This window comes from Symphodus melops (genome assembly GCF_947650265.1).
Source record: "Symphodus melops genome assembly, chromosome: 19".
In the NCBI taxonomy this organism is placed as follows: domain Eukaryota; kingdom Metazoa; phylum Chordata; class Actinopteri; order Labriformes; family Labridae; genus Symphodus; species Symphodus melops.
In genome coordinates, this window is record NC_136709.1 from 20,793,521 (window position 1) to 20,813,932 (window position 20,412).

Here is a 20,412-nt window from a genome sequence, read left to right on the forward strand (position 1 = left end):
AAAAGACCTGAGTGCTGCGGCTGTTTGAATACGACCTCTGCCCTCCTAATTCTCTTCGGCTGTCTCATCTAATAAAGGAAAAAATGCTCCGAGAATATCTTGAAAAAAAAAATTAAAATTGGTCACCATATTGAATCAAACTTTTAATAAATATAGAAACAGGCAGATATATGGACATCAAGTCTTCCGGCAAGCAGAGCCACATTCACAGCTGTCAGTAAACTTAGCCACGCCCCTTCGGCTCATTATAGCTTTTATTCTGTAAACAGATTTGATGTTATCGATCCCAGGGAAAAAAAATATTTAAAATGGTCCAATAAAAGATCCTGTTTCCTGAGTAAATCATTCCCCCTCCTCGCCAATTTTTTTTTATCTTAACAAGCAGCCAGATGTGACAACATGTCAGTGAAAAACAAACCAGATTGTTATTATTCAATATTTTTTTTCCCCCATGAAGCCACTGGGTTTGTGCAGCAGCAGGAGGGAAGAACAAGAGCACAATGTAAGAGCTTTTATTCTGTAACTTCATGTTGTATAAATATTAATGTATTATAGTTTGCGTCTCGCCTCTGGCTTCTGTGTTTTATCTCCAGAAAAGTTTGCAGATTTAAACCCGCGATTTTGAATATATGATTAGTAAAACTACTCCGACACAGTCAGATGAATGTTGTTTCTGGGGGATAATCTTCTTTAATGCATTTGTTAAAACACAAGTTAAACTTATTTCAATTAGAGAAAACATCATGTTTAATTTCCTTGAGATGCAGTTTGAAAAAAGCCAGAGATCGAGAAAACGTCACGTCAGACTCTTCCTGTAGTTCAAGCGGCACACGAGGAGTTACGACGTGTTCGGATGACCTTTCTCTCCGTAAATCACTGAGAAAACGACCAGAGGGAATCGTAAACACACCCTGCCCTCCAATCCCTTGAATCATCCCACAAGATGCTATTGAACACGGAGATACCATGACCCAGACCAACATTTTTCCCTTATGATCGCACATCATGGGTGAACATGTCAAAACAGCTCAGAGACGACTCTCAACAACCAGGGCCTTCCCGTCACCCTCTAATCCAGCAATTAGAGACAAGGCCAGGGAGATGGAACAGATGTTCCATAAATGGGTATGGCAGAGGGAGTCCTGGCCGCTGACGGTATTCCTAATCTCTCCAAGAAGGATGACCAAGAGGAGAGAGGGAGCAGCCACTCTGCTTCAGCGCGGCCTGAGGTCAAACACCGCTCCTCTAATAACTCTTTGGGCTGTTTTAAGCACCATCGGTTACCTAAAGGGCGTACTTAGCTACTCCAAAGGTCACTGTGTTTTCAGTAAAGTGACTGTCGGATTACTCTACTCTAAGCAGATCGACTCCCTTCCTCCACATGTAGGTCCGACTTTCCGAACCTTTTCTAACTTTCTGCAAACATGAAGAGGGAAGAGAGTGAGTCAAATGTAAACGTTCTTTCCCAAACTAACGTCCTCTCTTATCCTCATGTGGATGTTCCCAGTTTTTCTCCGTCCAGCGGCGCCCGTCCCTGCACCCCACTGGGTCCGTTCGTTTGTTAAATATTGAAAGGTTTAAAGCTGTTAGACATACAGCCTGTACAGCGTTCTGTTAGGCGGCGTGAAAGTGATTGTTACAGTCGTTATATATCCAACACTGACAGATTGCTGGTTTTTGGCGGGAGGTTTTATGAACTACTACTTCTGGTGTCCAGAAATACACACGCAGTGAAATTAGCTGCAGTAGTAAACTGCTCTTAACACAGAAAGAGACAGAAGGAATATGTACAATATACACACCCGCTCTGTTACTATATAAAAGATCCCAAAGTCTGAAGACAAAGTGTGACCAAAACGAGGACAGCTTGAAATAAATGTCGGGATGAAACAGCTGTTAAAGGATTTGTATTCACTCAAACCAATAAAAATACGTGGCATATTCTGATTTCATGTGGTTTGGGAGGGTCGCCAGTTCATGTTCTAGTGCGGACCCACGGATGGAAGATGATCTGGTGGCTTTAGAGGTTCCAGTCCTGAGTTGCCCTTCTTCAAGACACTAAACCCTCGACAGCTTGAGGACCCCCCCTTTGTGCAGCCCGCTCACTCCGACACCTCTCCATCGATGTCTACTGTTTGTGCATGTGTGACCCAGAGTCTCTTAATATTAGATATTACAACACAATTTTCATTTTGTTTAATTTAACTCCTTTTAACTTGTACAGTGTAGACATACACTTAATTTGAATTATTTATTTATTTTTATTTTATTTTTATCTTTACAGGGACAGTGCATATTAATAAACATTTCTGTAAATATGCCAGAGTTAGCCAAAAGGCTAATTTTCATCTGTTGTCCCTGGCCAGATTTTATAAAGGGCTCCCTAAAAAAATAAATAAAAATAAATAAAACTAAAAATAAAAATAAAGGGCTCCCTAAAAATTTTTTTTTAAAATTAAAATATTTGAAATAAGAAAGAATATTAAATAAGTACATAGCAATGCAGTTCCTGAAATGACCACTTGAGGCTGGCTCTGAAACATCCCATTAAACCCATTAAGTCCTGTGTTGAAATGCCCGACCTTACAGCACATTTTAAAATATTTTCAACATTGGACATGAAGAATGTTTTTGGTCTTCTCACCTGCACAGCGGAGGAATGTAGGAAAGATGCAGTATTTTGTTTGGGTTCGTGTTGTACGTGTCAATCAAACAGAATGGGCGGGTCACTAAAGGCCTGCAGGTTCATTTTAATAGGTGGCTTCTTCTTTTTTTTGATTACCCACCTCAATTGTCCTCTTACCTGATGATCTGCTCAGAGTGTCAATATGTTTCACATATTGATGTTTTCAATGTCTTTCCACTCTGTTTTGGACTTTAAGTTGGTCGCAACTGAAAAATAAGGGCGACCAATTGTTGCTGATCTTCCTGACACTTGAGAAGAACGCCACAGTTTGGAGGGACGTCCACGGCCCCCAGCAGCACACAGACCTATGTTGGTCCCTAAACTATCATCAGGTCTATTCCTGCTGCTCGCTGGGACTGGAGTTCTCCAAGGAGAGCTGAAAACCGGATTGTTTTACACACACCTGTTCCTGAACGTCACTCGGCTACACGCCTGTCTCAGAGGGAGCGCAGTTAATCGCTGATTTGGCACACTTACAGTGACAACATACCAAGGTCCAGTTTCAGGAACTTACACACACACACACACACACACACACACACACACACACACAACAAATATACTCCCACGCTTATACACGCCCTCACACACAAATAGACGCACAGAACTGCCTACAACTTATGACCTGCACGGATTTACAAACATTAAACATACTTTTTTGACACACACACACACACACACACACACACACACACACACACACACACACACACACACACACACACACACACCAAATATACTCCCATGTTTATACACACCCTCACACACAAATAGACACAAAGTACTGCTGCGGCCTAAAAATCATACAAAGATTGAAACATACTTTTTTTACAAATAGAAACACACACACACACACACACACACACACATACACACACACACACACACACACACACACACACACACACACACACACACACTACACAGCCAACTTTTACACATACACACATCTGATCTAAGTCTTCAGCCTTAAAGGTTTACATTATAAAGACTTTATTTCTTTACTATAAATAAGGCAAGTCCCCACAGTGTGACTGTGAAAATATACAATGGCCCCACAACGTTACTAATACATGTACACACACACACACACACACACACACACACACACACACACGGTTGTGTAACTACAGACGCTGAAACTTCATGAGACACACTTTCTGTCCCTTCAGCAGCCATCTTTGATTTCTCTCTGACTGTTGACTTCGCTAAATAATAATTTCAACAAGACTCTTTCAAACCCAGCCGGAAACTTGCATCTATTTTCAGTTTTCCTTAAAAAAAAAAAAAAAAAGTAGATTGTATATACTGGAACTCTGAAGCTTTGTGGCTTTGACGAAAAGGGAAACAATTAAAGTGCTTCTTGGCAACACATGAAGCCAGATGACGATAAAAATGGCTGAGCTTTTCAACGCGGGTGAGGCCTCAAGGCTCTGCCTGTCTGGACTCATGAGAATCTTCTAGAAAACTTTCATGTTGGACTCCGGATTGGTTTCTGTTTTTCCTCTCCTCTTTAATCGACGAGCACGGGAGCAGCTGCAAAATTCAAGTCACTAATAAGAGTTCAACTGTGCTGAACTCTGGTTGTCAGAGCAAATGTTTTTTACAAAATAATCTCTCTCAAGCGTCTGTAACTTAACCAGCTTTTTCAAGAATTTTCATTTTTCTTTTATTTAGTGCACATACACTCAACAAAAATATAAACGCAACACTTTTGTTTTTGCTCCCATTTGTCATGAGATGGACTCAAAGATCTAAAATTCATTCCAGATACACAATATTACCATTTCTCTCAAACATTGTTCACAAATCTGTCTAAATGTGTGATAGTGAGCACTTTTGCTTTGCTGAGATAATCCATCCCACCTCACAGGTGTGCCACATCAAGATGCTCATCAGACACCATGATTAGTGCACAGGTGTACCTTATACTGCCCACAATAAAAGGCCACTCTGAAATGTGCAGTTTTGTCTCACAGCAAAATGCCACAGATGGCGCAAGCATTGAGGGAGCGTGCAATTGGCATGCTGACAGCAGGAATGTCAACCAGATCTGTTGCTCGGGCATTGAATGTTCATTTCTCCACCATAAGCCGTCTCCAAAGGCGTTTCAGAGAATATGGCAGTACATCCAACCGGCCTCACAACCGCAGACCACGTGTAACCACACCAGCCCAGGACCTCCACATCCAGCAGGTTCACCTCCAAGATCGTCTGAGACCAGCTACTCAGACAGCTGCTGAAACAATTGGTTTGCATAACCAAAGAATTTCTGCACAAACTGTCAGAAACCGTCTCAGGGAAGCTCAACTGCATGCTCGTCGTCCTCATCGGGGTCTTAACCTGACTCCAGATCGTCGCCGTAACAGACTTGAGTGGGCAAATGCTCACATTCGATGGCGTCTGGCACGTTGGAGAGGTGTTCTCTTCACGGATGAATCTCGGTTTACATTGTTCAGGGCAGATGGCAGACAGCGTGTGTGGCGTCGTGTGGGTGAGCGCTTTGCTGATGTCAATGTTGTGGATCGAGTGGCCCATGGTGGTGGTGGGGTTATGGTATGGGCAGGCATCTGTTATGGACGAAGAACACAGGTGCATTTTATTGATGGCATTTTGAATGCACAGAGATACCGTGATGAGATCCTGAGGCCCATTGTTGTGCCATACATCCATGAACATCACCTCATGTTTCAGCAAGATAATGCACGGCCCCATGTTGCAAGGATCTGTACACAATTCTTGGAAGCTGAAAATGTCCCAGTTCTTGCATGGCCAGCATACTCACCGGACATGTCACCCATTGAGCATGTTTGGGATGTGCTTGACCGGCGTATACGACAGCGCGTACCAGTTCCCACTAATATCCAGCAACTTCGCACAGCCATTGAAGAGGAGTGGACCAACATTCCACAGGCCACAATTGACAATCTGATAAACTCTATGCGAAGAAGATGTGTTGCACTGCATGAGGAAAATGGTGGTCACACCAGATACTGACTGGTTCTGAGTCCCCAGACCCTCAATAAAGCAAAAACTGCACATTTCAGGGTGGCCTTTTATTGTGGACAGTCTAAGGTACATGCACTAATCATGGTGTCTGATGAGCATCTTGATGTGGCACACCTGTGAGGTGGGATGGATTGTCTCAGCAAAGCAAAAGTGCTCACTATCACACATTTAGACAGATTTATGAACAATGTTTGAGAGAAATGGTAATATTGTGTATCTGGAATGAATTTTAGATCTTTGAGTCCATCTCATGACAAATGGGAGCAAAAACAAAAGTGTTGCGTTTATATTTTTGTTGAGTGTAAGAGTTCAGATATTTAAAAAGAGGGGCTCTAAAGGAAAAACTAGTCAATCTTTTAAGGCAGGCTTACATGACATCCACAGCCACAGGTAAAATGAATCTAGCACAAAAACTAGCATGCCAATCCACAATCAAGGGTTTTGACTTTATTCTTTTTTAACAACAACGTGGGGAGCCGTAGCCATAAATAATGAGACTAATTGGCAAATTAACCCAATCTTTAACTTCTCACAACAAATAAGAGAAACTATATACTTCACATAGGCCAGGTTGTAACTTAAACTTGAAACACATCAGTTGAAGCCATTATCTACAATTTAGCGAATAATTAGCTTCTCTTAAACTTCTCCTTCACTTTTGCTTTATCCACCAAAATCTATCTGTTGAGTTATAGCTTCTACACCTCTTCCCCTTCCCACCTCTCCTCCTCTTCTGAGAGGTTTGGTAAAAGGTGATATAAAGGTCATAGAGCCGCTCAAAGAGGGCGAGAGTGGGTTTAACCGACGACCAATGGTTAGCTGAGATGGGAGTGGGGCGGAGAAATCAGGGTACAGGAGGAAGAGAAAAGGGGGGAATGGGAAGTATAGAGGAGGAGGAGGAGGAGGGAGGAGGAATGGAAAGCGTCCACCAGCGCAAACACCTCTGAAACAGAAACATCCATTTAGCAGCGAAAACAAGCCCCCCTCACAAGACCTCCGTGAATGGGCCACTTCAGCCGGCCGAGGAAGTTCCAACGAGGGGCAGGATGTTCCCCTCAGGACGCACTTGAGACGGGCTAAGGGCCAAAAGCCTGAATACATAGACCCCCTCTCTCTCCCTCTGTCACTGTCCAGCTTTGCCCTCCCACCCGGGATGAGTGGCTTCGGTACCCCCCCCCCCCCGACCCCCGTCCTCCCCTCCTACCAGCCGTTTACAGAGCTGCAGCCAGCAAGGCGGCGAGTGAGGGCGTGGAACTGTACTCAGCAAACAAAGAGAGAGAGGCAAAGACTCTCTGTGATTAAAGAGCAGTTAAGATGCTATGAGAGGCTAATTTGTTCACTGTGTGACAGAATCAACAGGAACTGGAGGCAGAAACATGTGCTGCCTGCATTTCCTGCTGCAATTTAAGGTGAATACTGCTTCGATTTAGAGTTAAACAGGAGCTCCTTCACTGCTGTCTACTACCAGTTTACTTTTCCTGACTGCAGCCACTTGTAGCTACATACCTTTTTAGGTATCTGCAAATTATTTTATTGCTATTATTGTGCAAAAACCTTTGTTCAAGTGTCGGTAACCGGATAAAGAAATCAGAATATGGCAGGATTTCAACATCGGATAATCCACAGTGAAATGAAAAATAGTAACTGGCTCTATGAATGCAAAATGTGCACTTGGAATTAAGACTTTAAAAGTTAAGGGTTTACTGAACACAGTGATTGAACAAAATCTTGTGCATTAAGTATTTATCCAGAGACAGATGAAGCATCAGTTATCTTAAAGACTGGATGTACACATTTAAGCTAACTTGGCTGTCTCTAAAGCAACAACAAACCTTCACTTCCAAATCTCAACGTATACCAAGGACGGTGTAATCAGATGGACGCAGCAGAAGCCACTTAGGAGTGATGCCAAAATATTTAGAGCTCCCCCTGCGGTCTGGCTGGCGTATAAGGTCACGTACCCCGACTCTTCCCCGACGTTTACATTTGACTCTTCCTTCCTTGTTGAAATAGACGTGCAATTTTGTTTTGTTGAATGCAGATTTTGGTGTGATGGTTATTTTGTTTTAATGAGTTATTTTATCATGATTGACAGCTCTGCGGGCAAATGTGGCTCCTCGTACAGTGTTGTCCATCGGATTAGCAGAGCGAAAGAGGAGGAGTGTGTGTCGCCCTTTTTCCAAAGCTTGTTTATGTTCAGTGTGATCGACGGTGGGTTTGTGTAGACGGAAAACAAACCTTGATATCTGCGACTGTACCCACAAAAGACCTCAGACAAAACAAACTGCGACACTCTATAAACAAATCCCTGACGTGTGTTCTGCGATATTTTGGTTTCATTTCATTTACATAAACTTCTAATGTGTTCCTCATGAATCACAAGGTCTGTCTGGGTTTTTGTTGGACTTGTTTTCGCCACTGAAACGGTTTTTGTTTTTCGGAGATACATTCTCTCAGAGACAGACACAGCGATGACAGCGACCGCTATTATAACATGTTTATTGAAAACCTTTTTTGACAGCATAGTTTGTCAGGCACAGAGAGAGAGAGAGAGGGAGAGAGAGAGAGAGAGAGAGAGAGAGAGAGAGAGAGAGAGAGACTTGTGAAATATATGTTTTCCCCAGTGGGAGATGTTTGCCCAGAGGGGGTTTTTGTAGAGGAATGTTACAGAGGATTCATCATGATCAAAACAGGTACATTGCAGCAAACAAATTATGAATAATAAAAAAAAAAAAAAGTCACATAATGCCAAATGGTTAGCTCCATCTTTCTATGTTAGAAACATGAATACAGAGGGAGGAAAATAAATTATGAGGGATTGGAGCAAAAATCAAAGGACAAATAGGATACTGTCTCGCTGTTGTTGTAAAAACCTGACGTGGAATGCAACATGAAATGTGACATAGCGGAAAGAAAATAAGTGTTTATGAAAATCATTTCCTCTCGAGGACTCTTACAAAACAGCTCACACAGCTACATAAAACTCTACTCATGTACATGAACGTAAAAAGCACATTTCAAACTATAAATTAATCTGGACTAACATCGTCAGGTTAGAGGGGTGCGGTGTGAAAATAAAACCAACCAACCGGAAAAATGAATCAAAAATGAACAGTAAAGGAAGCTTAGACAACACATCTCTCACCATCTTTGATCCTGATTTTTGTTTTACTGTATTCGAACAGAAAACAGAATAAATAAGTCAGTCAGAGTGGAGACAACAGGTGGTTAAATACAAATGTGCCCTCCCTGTAGACGTTTACTAATTTGAAACCAAAAGATGAATGTTCATTCTTCATAAGGAGTTGTTGTATTTAACATTTCCCTGTAAAGCATCATATAGCTCACAGACTTAAATAAACGCTGACACAAACGCCCATTTTCATAACATGATAAAAAGCTTCCGAAGCTTTGGTTACACATCACCTGTTAAACTACTTCAATTTGTTTTTTTTTTGTTGTCCATTTAAATGTATAATTTCTGATTTTTTTTTAAAATAGCATGAGTTTGAGATTAGCTTGACTGAGAATCGTCTAGCATGCTAGGCTGATTAAGCTAGTAAGACTAACTTGCTAGCTTCCACAATATGAAGAAACACAAATTACTCAGCACATTAGTCCTGTAAAATGTGGTAATGGTAGAGAAATGTGCTCATCAAGCTAGTATCTCATCTGGGCTGATGTTAGTAAGATAATTAATGTCTTTTGAAAGTTAGCTAAACACGCTATAGCTTTCATTTGACGAGTGAAGAACAAGTTTTCTAATGCAAAACGTCAAATGTTTAATGTTTTAATGTTTAGAATACTTTTAAATCAAACCTTTGAAGGGCTGTTAAAATATGTGGTTAAACCAACGTTTTAGTCAAGTCAGTCTTGTCAGTTTATGTGACAAGCTACTAGCTTAACTAAGCTAGTAGCTTGTCACATAAACCGACAGTTTGCCTCTTTCAAAGCAGCTCCAAAAACATCAAGTCTGAAGATTAATCTACAAGAATCAATCTTATGATTTTAATTATTTACAGTTTGGGAAATTAGCATTTAGCCTTATAGCATTAGCAGTTAGCCAAATTTGCTTTTAACAATACTCATTAAGGGTTTTGGTTTTATTTAATAAAAAGTAAAAATGGGAGGATTTCTGGGTAAAGAGGAGCTTATTATGAAATATTTTTAACTTGATATGTTTGACTTAATGTGCCCTGAGTCAATCAGTGTTGTGGATGACTTATAAAATTAGCATCAGTTGAGCGTTTAGGTTTTTGTCGTATGTTTTGTTCCTTCTTCACTTGTGTTGCATCTTGTTTGAATCATGCAGATATGATCTACTTTTATTCCACGAGCCAGAAAAATGTTGAAAACAACAAATCCTTTCTTTAAAAAAAGTGACATCACAGAGAAAGTGATACTTAAAATGTCAAAAGGGAAAAAGCTTGACGTGTACAAATAAAGTGAAGCCAGGGAGGGCAACAAACCAAATCAAATCAAAGATAAATGAAGCCTGCTGGGGAGCAACAGCATTTAGTAAAATGACTACTCTACATCGTCATTGTCATCATCTTCTGGCTCTTTAATGAAAAACAACACTGAAAAGCAGATAGCTATGAATAAAAATACTCTCACCATAGGGAAAGCTTTTACCCAGCATGGAAGAATAAATAAAACAAACAGCATCCGTTTCATTAGATCCATCCAAACTTTACACAAGTGCCCTCTTGTTTAGTTCACTTGGGGGGGGGGGGGGGGGGGGGGGGGGAAACAGGACAGACTAATATGTACACAGCCTGCTTCTAGTGAGAACTGCCTTTTTATTTTTATTTTTTGCATTTATACATTCAAACTGACCAAAATGAATCTTCTTGTTTTAGCTAAATTGTTTCAGGCACTTCATAGATTTGGGCCACAAAAAAAAAAAAAAAGAAATACCAATACATGTGTGTAACCTTTCACTTTACAAAGGCCTTCTTTCTGTGCACATAAAATGAAAAAAAGTACATAATTTGGTGCTGAAATACATAAAATCTCCCAGTGTAGCATCACAATTAAATACAAATGTTCACTCTTTTTAAGTACTTCAAATATTAAGGAGCATTTATTAAGTACTGACACAGTCTTGTTGGGATATATAGCAATACATTTCTCTGCATAAATTGCGTTAACACGTTGAAAAAGGCCATTGCACAGTAAAAAGTTAACACTGTTTCAATTTAGCAGCGAGTGAATCACGACTCTGAACCCTTCAATGCCACGTGAATGTTACTTTCCCTTTCGCGACTTTGCTAAAAACCGACGCTGTAAACATTTCAACCCTGACCCTGGGTCAGCTGGAGATACAACTGCTTTTTAAGAAAAGGGTAGCCATCAATTTGGCAATCCCACGATCCTTCTCTGCACATGAAACCTCCGACCGCCTACATTCGACAGTGCAGTATTCAGTGTCAGAGATCTGGAGATGTCGGTGAAATAGACTTTTAAGACTAATTTGGCACTTTGTATTTTTAGCACACTAAGCTGGAAGAAGGATCCACCGCAAACTTCAGAGTCTCCATTAACAAACCAACACATATACTGTATATATAGTTTTCTTTTAAAGCTGTGGGAAATCACACAGCATGCCTTCATTTCAGTTTTAATACTATAGAGCAGCGATAAAATCTCAAACGTCTGGGCAGGTTTCTTTTTTTTTTTTTTTTTAAACAACGCCTCAAGCACAAAAGAACGTACCAGCTTTACACGTCTGCCTTCATCTGTGAGCGTCTCTGAAACACGGCACAGCGAGTAAGCCTCGACCCTGTAACCTCTCCGTTACAACAAAAGAGTTGAAAGCCTTCAGAGACCAAAAATATCAAACTGATATTGACATTTGACACCGTTCAAGAAAGCTCTACATCATGGTGATTCAGTTTCTGTGATTCTGAATATCCCATTGCATTTATCTTCTATATCTTAATTACATTTCAGATTTACGTGTGAAGGCGCCAAATCATCCGCGGTGAACGTAACGCACCATTCGATCTGTTTTCATTCAGTCACTCTTCTCTTGCTGTTATAAATCTGTTGCCAATGTTCTCCACTATGTTTCCACAATTAACTGGAGGAGGGAAAATCCAACAACGTTCTCTGATTACTGCTGAAAAGCATTCTGGGAATTGCAGTTTATAGTGTTTCTTCTTCTCTATAAGTCATTTATTATCTACAGCAACACTCGTTCAGACATAATCTCACAGATAATGTGTCGGCTTTGAGTTTTTAGCTTCTTATTTCTAAGGGCATTATTTTTTATCCTGTTGTTTCTAATATGAAGTACAGAAAATGTAAATCACTGGGAAATCAAAAAGCATTTGAAGTCGGATTAGATGTAAAAGCTCTGCTGAGGATCTCTGAAGGCTTCTTTTTCACAGCTGCTTGTTGTTGATGTCTTAAAGTACTTCAGTCAAACTAAAAGGCCTCTCGGGTACATTACTTGAAGCGCTGCTTTGTCTTGCCCAGCAAGAGCTCATCGTTGCTTTCATATCGCAAACGTCAACTTTTCTAAACCAGAGTTCGAACTCAGCAGGATCGTCCGCCTCCCTTCGGGCGGGAGCCTTTCGCTCCACGAGTCGTCCTCTGGAGGTCGAATCACACTCGCTCTTTTAAAAAAATCATCATCGCCTCTGTCATACATTCTCATGATTTTAAATCTGTAAACAAACGGGGGGGAAAAAAAGATGGATAAAAAAAAACGAAAAAAAAAAAAACGAGGAGTCTACCTGTTGTCAAAAATAACGTTGCAGTTCTGATGTAAAATAAGTTACAAAAAAAAAGAAAAGAAATAAAAATCTTTGTGTACAGTACTAACATCCTAAACTAGAGCGTTCAAACTGAAGTTAAGTCTATAAATATCTTTACAAATATACACGTTAATTATTCAAATAAACCTTTTCTGTGTCACTTTCAACGATTACATGATTCACACTTTCATGACAGTGTCTTCTAGATTGCAATGCTTCCATCCTAAAAACAAATACTTTAAAAAAAAAAGTGTGACTTTGTCTTTAAAGTCCACGGCTGTGGCCAGCAATATGATACATATTTCCATTTATATATTTACAATAATCATTTTCTAGATATATATATATATATATAAAACCTCCGAACCTTGCTGTACTAATTACTGACGTTACCCTGAAACGTCGCCCGACTGTCCGATGACGAGTTTGTTCCATGATTATCACAAAACAGTGTTTCTGGATGATGATTTAAAAATCTGTAAGAAAATCGTCTGAAGCATCGTAGACGAGTTACTGAGAGTCTGAGGAAGAACGAGTCACATCACGGAGCGTCGCTGGGATGCTGCCGATGGATCTGTCCTTGAGAACTGTCGTCCCAGTCGGAGTGCAGAAGAACAATCAGAGATCCTCGCCGACTGAATCTCCAACCAGTCACTGACCAATACCCTTCATCGCCTCCTCTTACAACCTGTCAGTCCCTTTTTTTTTTTTTTTTTTTTGTCCTTTTAGGTCTCAGGAGGTTTTTGTTTCTATCCCAGTAGGCACGGAATGGTTTCACCGCACAGATTGTCTGTAAGAAAAGACTGGCCCGAGTACAAAAATATAATTTCATTTCTGAAAAGAGGAACACAAACATGATTTCAACGGCAGAAAAAAAAATAATCCTTCAACGTTTCAGGAGTCTCTTGGGGAGAAGGAGGAGGAGGAGGAGGAGGAGGAAGACTCAGTTTAAGACGAGAAGAAGAGCTGTGGAGGTGTTGCATGCAGAGTTTGAATTTCCACATCTTGAGGAGTTTATGAGCGAGGTGGTCAAAGTTCAGTCTCTCTCTCTCCCCCCCCCCCCCTCCCCGGCTCAGGTTTTATGTCCTGATCGCCCCGTTACTGGGGAGCGGTTTGGGAAGACAGGGCTCGTCAGGCAGCGGGTCGTGGGCGAAAACCGAGTCGTCTCCTGACGAGCAGGTGCTGTTGGAGTCCTGACAGGTGGGAGAGTACTGCTCGAAGGGCACCGCCAGGTCCAAGTACTCCTGTCAGAGGAGAGGTCAGAGGTCAGACCGGGCTGTCACTGTGAAATCATTTTGTGGTCACACAAGGAAGTAAAAAATGACAGCATGTAGTTTAACTCTATTTTTAGACGGTTAATGAGCAGAAAAAAAAACATGACTAAAAATCTCTTTTTCCTTTAAATTTGTCGACATTCTGCAGGAGTTTAATGACAGTTTAAAAAACAAGAAGTGTCCTAACAATGGCATCCAACAAATCGTAATTTCTCGATATCTTTCCATTTGTTCTGGAAAAAAAGATCTGGTCTTTGATGACAAAAACCAATGTTTGACCAAAACTACTAAAAGTTGTCTCCTTCATAAATGTCTTTTCAATCAACAACATGTGCACAATCCTTCAGTAAGCCACGCCCACTTTAAGTCCGCGGGCGTCCAAGGCGATGACTGATCTTTTTATTTTGGTTTAAACGATGGTTTTATGGATGTTTTTAAATATCCTCAGTTTCGTGTTTCGTGACGCCGGCTCACTCTCGTGGTATTTTTGTATTTCATGTTTTTATTTTCTTTCTGTTGTCTGAGTCTCGTTTTTTTTTATCCAAATCTCCCGTCGGGGCTGTAAAGCTGAAGGTTAAAACTCGAGGTGTATTTCTGTGTTTTTCCTGGTGTGTCCATGCTATGAGTGAGCAGCAGTCGTGCAGGGAGACTTACATCGGTGGAGGTCATTGATAAAACCCGGTCGTGATCTTCTACCAGCTGTCTGAAGGTCGGCCTCTGTGACGGCACAGCGTGCCAGCACTCCCTCATGATCATGTACCTGAAAACAAACACATCAAAGCTCGGTGACTCTGCAGCTCCAAACACTTCAAATAAATATCCTCTGATCTGAAGTGGATTGCTTTGGTCTGCAGCTGGAAGGCGACGCTCTGTAATTGAGGTTAAAGCGAAGTAAAGGCTCGCTGTCATTTCTTTCTGGTTTAACTGGTCGGTCTTCACTTTCATTTGTTTCCAGCTGAAAGACGACACCGCTCACCGCAAATTACAGGCGTGGAAGTTTTCCTTTTCACAACCACAGAGTGGAGGACAAACCGCAGCGAGCCGGTGATCTGCAGTGATCGATAAGATGGATTTATCGATCAACAGCATTCATCGAAATCAGACTTTTACCAAGAGTTTCAAATGACTGATCAAAGACTTTTCATCGTTTAAAACCAAGCAGGGACACATGAAGTGAGATTCTGATAATGCACAAAGTTATCTGAGGCTGGAGACATTTAGATTGATGTTCTGGTCTCAGCTCTGCACTCAGATACTTCCTGTGACGCCGTGATCAACCTGAGCGTGACTCACAGTTCATGTGTGCAGTTTGCAGGTTTGTCCATCCGATGTCCCTCCTTCAGCAGCTTAAACAGTTCTTCTACTGGGATCCCTGGGTAAGGAGAGCCGCCCAGGGTGAAGATCTCCCACAGCAGCACCCCGTAAGACCACCTGAACACACACACACACACACACACACACACACACACACGTTAAACACACACAGTGAACAGAGGTCGAACGCTGCTCGTTGCCTGAAGCGGTGTTCGTCTGATAAACTGATGAATCTGTTCGGAGGAAATATTGATCTTCAATAATGTTTACTGCATCCAATTTAAGAATCAATGAGACTTTCTCATCGTGTCGGACAGTCGGTCAATAACTTGTGAAAATCAACCCTGAAGTCGGAGACAGGAGACGCGGGGGGAGACTCAAAGTCGTTGTGAAGAAATACAGCTCATGATGCGTTCGAGCAAAGCAGGAAATGTGATCGTCCCGTAACTTTAGCTTTTTATAACGTCAACAAAAGCCAGCGAACGGCTGACAAACATCCGGATCGGTTCATTACTTTCAATAAAACTCAGATATAGTCTCTTCTCATCAGGGCGTTTAGAAGCTGGATGATAAAAAGAAAAGAAGGTAGAATTCTCCGGTAACTGGCTGAACTAGTGAAGGTAATCGGATAATGAGGCTTTATTAAGTCAGGCTGCTAGAATCAGAATCGGACCCCTCCTCCCTCTGCAGGTTTAATCTAATTATCCTCGCTCGGGTCCAGAGCGCTGAAAGCAGCGGCTGCAGAGCGAGCCGATTGGTTCATCATGCAAAGAGAGAGAGAGAGAGAAGAGAGACGTCTGTGACGAGGAGCCGATAACGCTGACCGTCTCATCGTTATCACTGAGCTTCATCTCTGCTACGAGGGGACAACCGGCCCCTTCCTCCTCCTCCCTCCAACACACCAGATGTTTTATTCTTCATCCACTTTGCTGCTTTCAAAGGGTTCGAGAGTGTGAAAGTGGAGTAAGATTTATTCTACACAGTTTTTATAGATCCTGGAACACCTCTGAGGCTCAAAGTTAAAATCCTCAACTCAGCGAGTTTGGTGACGTGAAAAGAAAAACTAACCAGCAGAAGAATTAACGAGGTCCACGTCGAGGCTAAATGTATTGAAAATGTGACGACATTGACAGATTGAACAATCAGTGAAAAAAAGACACGTTTACATGTTTGACAGCTGCGTCATGTTTTAGTGGCGTGCGAGCGCCTTTTCCAACGATTTCCCCGTCTGGTCGTTTGATTGTGTGACAGATTTGTTGAAAAGTGTTTGAATGTTTCCCCGGCTGTTTGAGGGAAACGGTTGAAACCATCACAGGTCAGAAGTCAGAGTCCCCCGAGGATTGTGAGAGTAAACTGGCTGCAGAGCGACTACTGTAAAAAAGGAGGAGGAGGTTTGGCGGGAGGACGGACTCTGTAATCCAGACCTGCTGAAATAACAGAGCGGGCTGATTCTGCTCTCGGCCCGCTCCCAGTCTGCTGTAATCACACGGCGAGCCAGTGTTGACAGGGGCCCGTGTTTGGCTTGGATGGTTGAGCTGGGGACACGACGTCTGACATGGGGAGGGGAGAGGGGGGGGGCAGATTGACTTTGTGACCTCCTAGCCTAAAGTCGCCTTTCTCCTCCTGATGGCAGCAGACACAGGAGAGGTCATCAAAAGGAGCGTTGGTGATTGGTTTGAATCATTGTGGAAAAACACCCAGAGGGACCCCCTTTAATAAAACCCCCCCGACCCCCCCCGATCTCCTTCTCTTCTGCTGAGGTTGGACTCACAGGTTGGGTCTCTTTTTGCCTTCCTCTCATTGATCTTGATCGGAGATTAGAGAACAAACGCAGCGAGGAATGTGAAGCTCAGGATTGTGAAGCGAGCGCGGATGACAGCGAGCGGGAAATATTTGGAGAGGGAACGCTGCGATTCCATATTCACACGCACAGACTCAGCGTTTGATGCTAACGTGCTCCGTCGTGATTATTTCAACACCCGGATTCCTCCGGCGGTACAGCGAGCTACACATGAGCGGACAGTCGGCATGTGACGGGCCGGGTTTGTGCTAACTCACACGTCGCTCTGGTGCGTGTAGACCCGGTCGAACAGAGCCTCCGGAGCCATCCATTTCACGGGCAGACGACCCTGCAACAACAGAGAAGCGCTTCAGTCAGCAGAACCATTCTGTACTGATCCGAGAGAAACACAGTCTGTTCTGTCCAGACTGTCCTTGAACTCATCACAATAAGCATACAGACGTATTCTGATCAGTTTGAGGCACCTCGTTATTCATTCTTGTCATTCTCAGATAATTCAGAAAAACAGGAAGTTGTGACGACTCACGTTTGTGGTCTTTTTGTAGTAGTCTATGTTGTGCACGTCTCTGGCCAGACCGAAGTCGGCGATCTTCATCACGTTGTCCTCCGTCACGAGGACGTTTCTGGCCGCCAGGTCTCTGTGGATACACTGAGGGAGGAAGAGCAAAGACATCAAACACACACACATTTCAAACACGCACACACGTACAAGCAAAGACAACTTCCATTTCCCATCAACAAACATCTTTTCTGGAAGTTTAGAAATAGCTCAATCATAATCAAAAATATCAGGTCCACTAAACATGAACCCACAGGCTCAGAAGTTTCTGAATATTTGTGCATCATCCCCGCTCTGACCTTCTGCGAGGCGAGGTACTCCATGCCTCGGGCAACCTGGTAGGCACAGGACACCAGGTCTTTGAAGGTGAGCTGCTCGTCTGGGATTTTACACGTGTCGAAGGAGTAGTCCATGCCCGGAGGCCGCCGCGCCCGCAGGTACTCCCTCAGGTTCCCTTTAGAGGCGTATTCCACCAGGACGTACAGAGGACCTGCGAGGAACACGGAGCACACGCGCTCAGTCACAGGACGGAGAGCAGAAATGTGTGGATTATTATTATCGCCTCCGTGACGTGCTGCCGCCTCACCGTCCTGCGTGCACGCTCCCAGCAGGTTGATTATGTTTTTGTGTTTCCCGATCATCTTCATCATCTCCATCTCCGACACCAGGTCTGACAAGTCTTTATCTGTGGCGTCGTCTAAAAAAAACAAGGGCAGGAAGCCAGATTAGAAGATCCCATGGTGGTGAACAGAGACAAAGATTTGAGTTGTGAGAGACGGAGAAGATTTTATTCTACGGGTAAAATACAGTGGAACAATGCAGTCTTCTCCAACATCCGAGGTCAGGTTCAAAAACGATCACAAACCTTTCAACATTTTCACAGCAACAGTGAGCGGCTTGTTGGGCTTCTCCTTGTCGATGCCGATTGCCTCGGCCATCACCACCTGACCGAAGCAGCCCTCGCCCAGAGGTTTCCCCAGAGTCAGCCTGGAAGAAAAACAACAACAAAGAAAAGTCAGGAATTTGTTGTTGTTGTAAACTGTGTTATTCAGTGGACACTTCCAGATTAGCGACGCGTTTGTTAATCGCCAGTAGAGTCGCCCTCTGTTGGCATTTAGCAGGACTGCAGGCTACATCCACTTGTGTTTTTTTAATTCCTCTCTGCAGTTTCCACTGATGCTGATTTGACTGCCAAGCACATAACTGTGGAGGAGGGTGTCTCTGTGACCTTGATGTATCGCCGGCTTGCATGTTTTCCCAGCACAACAGAGCTGATGTATCAGAAACATGTCGCTCTCTGACAGGCGTGTAGAACAGCCGTGAAGAATGTGGATTCTCTTACCGTGTTCGAGGAAACTCCCATTTCGGGTCTGAGGGCAGCTCCAGCTCGGAGACGTTGGCGAGCATCGGTCCATCGCTGGACGACAGGCGGGCGATCCTGACCAATGGGGTGTTGGAGTTCATGGAGGAGTTCGAGTCCAAGGACACCTGCTTGGGTGATAAAGACAGACTGTTATAGTCTCTGAAGAGGGCGAGCTGACGTGTGTTCAAACACAGAGACAGAGGGAAGACTGTCATCTGTACATCCATGCTGAAACGGAAACTTGAAATTTGGCGTCGAGAAGAAAAGTAAACGAGTTGAAATGAAAACTCTCCTTCTGTCAGTAAAACTTCTTCTTCCGTTAAAAAAAAAAAAAAGACAACCTTGAATCAAACGACATTTAACTTCTGCATAAGGAGGTCAAAGTTCATTCAGAAGTTTCTCTGACAAACAGCCAGCCGTGTGACACCAGCCGGGACTTTTACAAACAGCCGGCCTGTGGCGGAGCACGCGAGGAAGCAGGCGCTAACAAAGACGGATGAAGGAGGAAGAAGAGGTGGGAGAGAGAGAGAGAGAGAGAGAGAGAGAGAGAGAGAGAGAGAGAGAGAGAGAGAGAGAGAGAGAGAGAGAGAGAGAGAGAGAGAGAGAGAGAGAGAGAGAGAGAGAGAGAGAGAGAGAGAGAGAGAGAGAGAGAGAGAGAGAGAGAGAGAGAGAGAGAGAGAGAGAGAGAGCGAGCGAGCGGCAAGGTGGGATGGACGTCTCTATCCATCAGCCGGCTCCAATCCCAGACCGGCGGTCCTGCCGCCCGAGCCCGCCAGCTCGCCTCCCTCCCACCATTTATCTGAGTGGGGGGAGGAGCTGATGGCTCCGGCCCGGCATTTTTGATGGATCTGTTTGTGCCAGAGTCTGCCAGCTCGACCCCTTCAGGTGGGGTCCCGAAACAAACATGTCCACTTACCAGACCTCCCTCCTCCACCTCTCCACGGGAGGAAAATGAGAAAAACGCTGCGAAGCTTAAAAAAAAAAAAACACCCACCACAATTTTGAGAGGCATGAAAAGTAATATCTGATAGAACATGCCAGAGGGGTTATGGGAGATTTAGCCAGAGTTATGAAAAAGAAAGGAGAGAAGCGGGAGATTAGCTTTACAAAAACGAAGCAAAGATTACAGAAAAATGCAATAAGATCTCTCCCTGCGCTGCCTTATAAGAGCATGTTTATGAAGGAAGAAGAATAGAAGAGATTTAGAGGCCACAATTAGAGCAAAGATAAGCTTCATACCTGATATATCCAGGCGTTTACATAACAAGGAATACTGAGGAGAAATATGTTTGATCAGCTTCTTCTCATCACAGATTTACCCAGATTGAGGTTTTAAAAGTTCTGTGTTCAGTTTCCAAAGAAGCAGTCTTCTACTTTCTTCACTGTGAGGAGTGAAACACTTAAATGATGAAGGCCTCAAAGAGGACTCGGTATTCCTCGCCTGGGTCTGAATTCTGTTTGAACTTTTGCTCCGAGTTGATGTGAATGAAGTCCTGAGAGACGATGACGTGAAGAGATCGGCAGACTGCGGCGATGCAGCTGCTGCTGCGCTCCATGTTTCTCCCCAAAACAGTTGAGGGGCGAGAGAGTGTGTTACCCAGAGAGTGAAATCTAAAACTAACACTGACAGTCACAGGAGGGG

The 20,412-nt window shown here is 43.1% G+C and overlaps 1 protein-coding gene and 1 long non-coding RNA gene across 2 annotated transcripts in view; one reads left to right on the plus strand and one right to left on the minus strand.

The window, feature by feature from the left end:
• The first annotated feature begins 7,901 nt into the window (after positions 1-7,901).
• On the plus strand, positions 7,902-19,158 carry LOC306840515. Its single transcript, XR_013781337.1, has 3 exons — positions 7,902-9,565; positions 9,596-13,484; positions 19,145-19,158. It is a non-coding gene; the product is annotated as an uncharacterized lncRNA (long non-coding RNA).
• The window catches only part of fgfr3 (fibroblast growth factor receptor 3), a 52,379-nt gene continuing 42,441 nt past the window's right edge, over positions 10,475-20,412 (minus strand). The window contains exons 10-18 of the mRNA XM_079369773.1: positions 18,750-18,898; positions 18,273-18,394; positions 17,994-18,104; positions 17,707-17,897; positions 17,375-17,497; positions 17,106-17,176; positions 15,027-15,164; positions 14,388-14,493; positions 10,475-13,703 (exon numbers count right to left, since the gene is read on the minus strand). Of these exons, the coding sequence (XP_079225899.1) occupies positions 13,539-13,703; positions 14,388-14,493; positions 15,027-15,164; positions 17,106-17,176; positions 17,375-17,497; positions 17,707-17,897; positions 17,994-18,104; positions 18,273-18,394; positions 18,750-18,898 (1,176 nt within the window). The 3' untranslated portion in view covers positions 10,475-13,538. The remainder of the gene's footprint in view (positions 13,704-14,387; positions 14,494-15,026; positions 15,165-17,105; positions 17,177-17,374; positions 17,498-17,706; positions 17,898-17,993; positions 18,105-18,272; positions 18,395-18,749; positions 18,899-20,412) is intronic.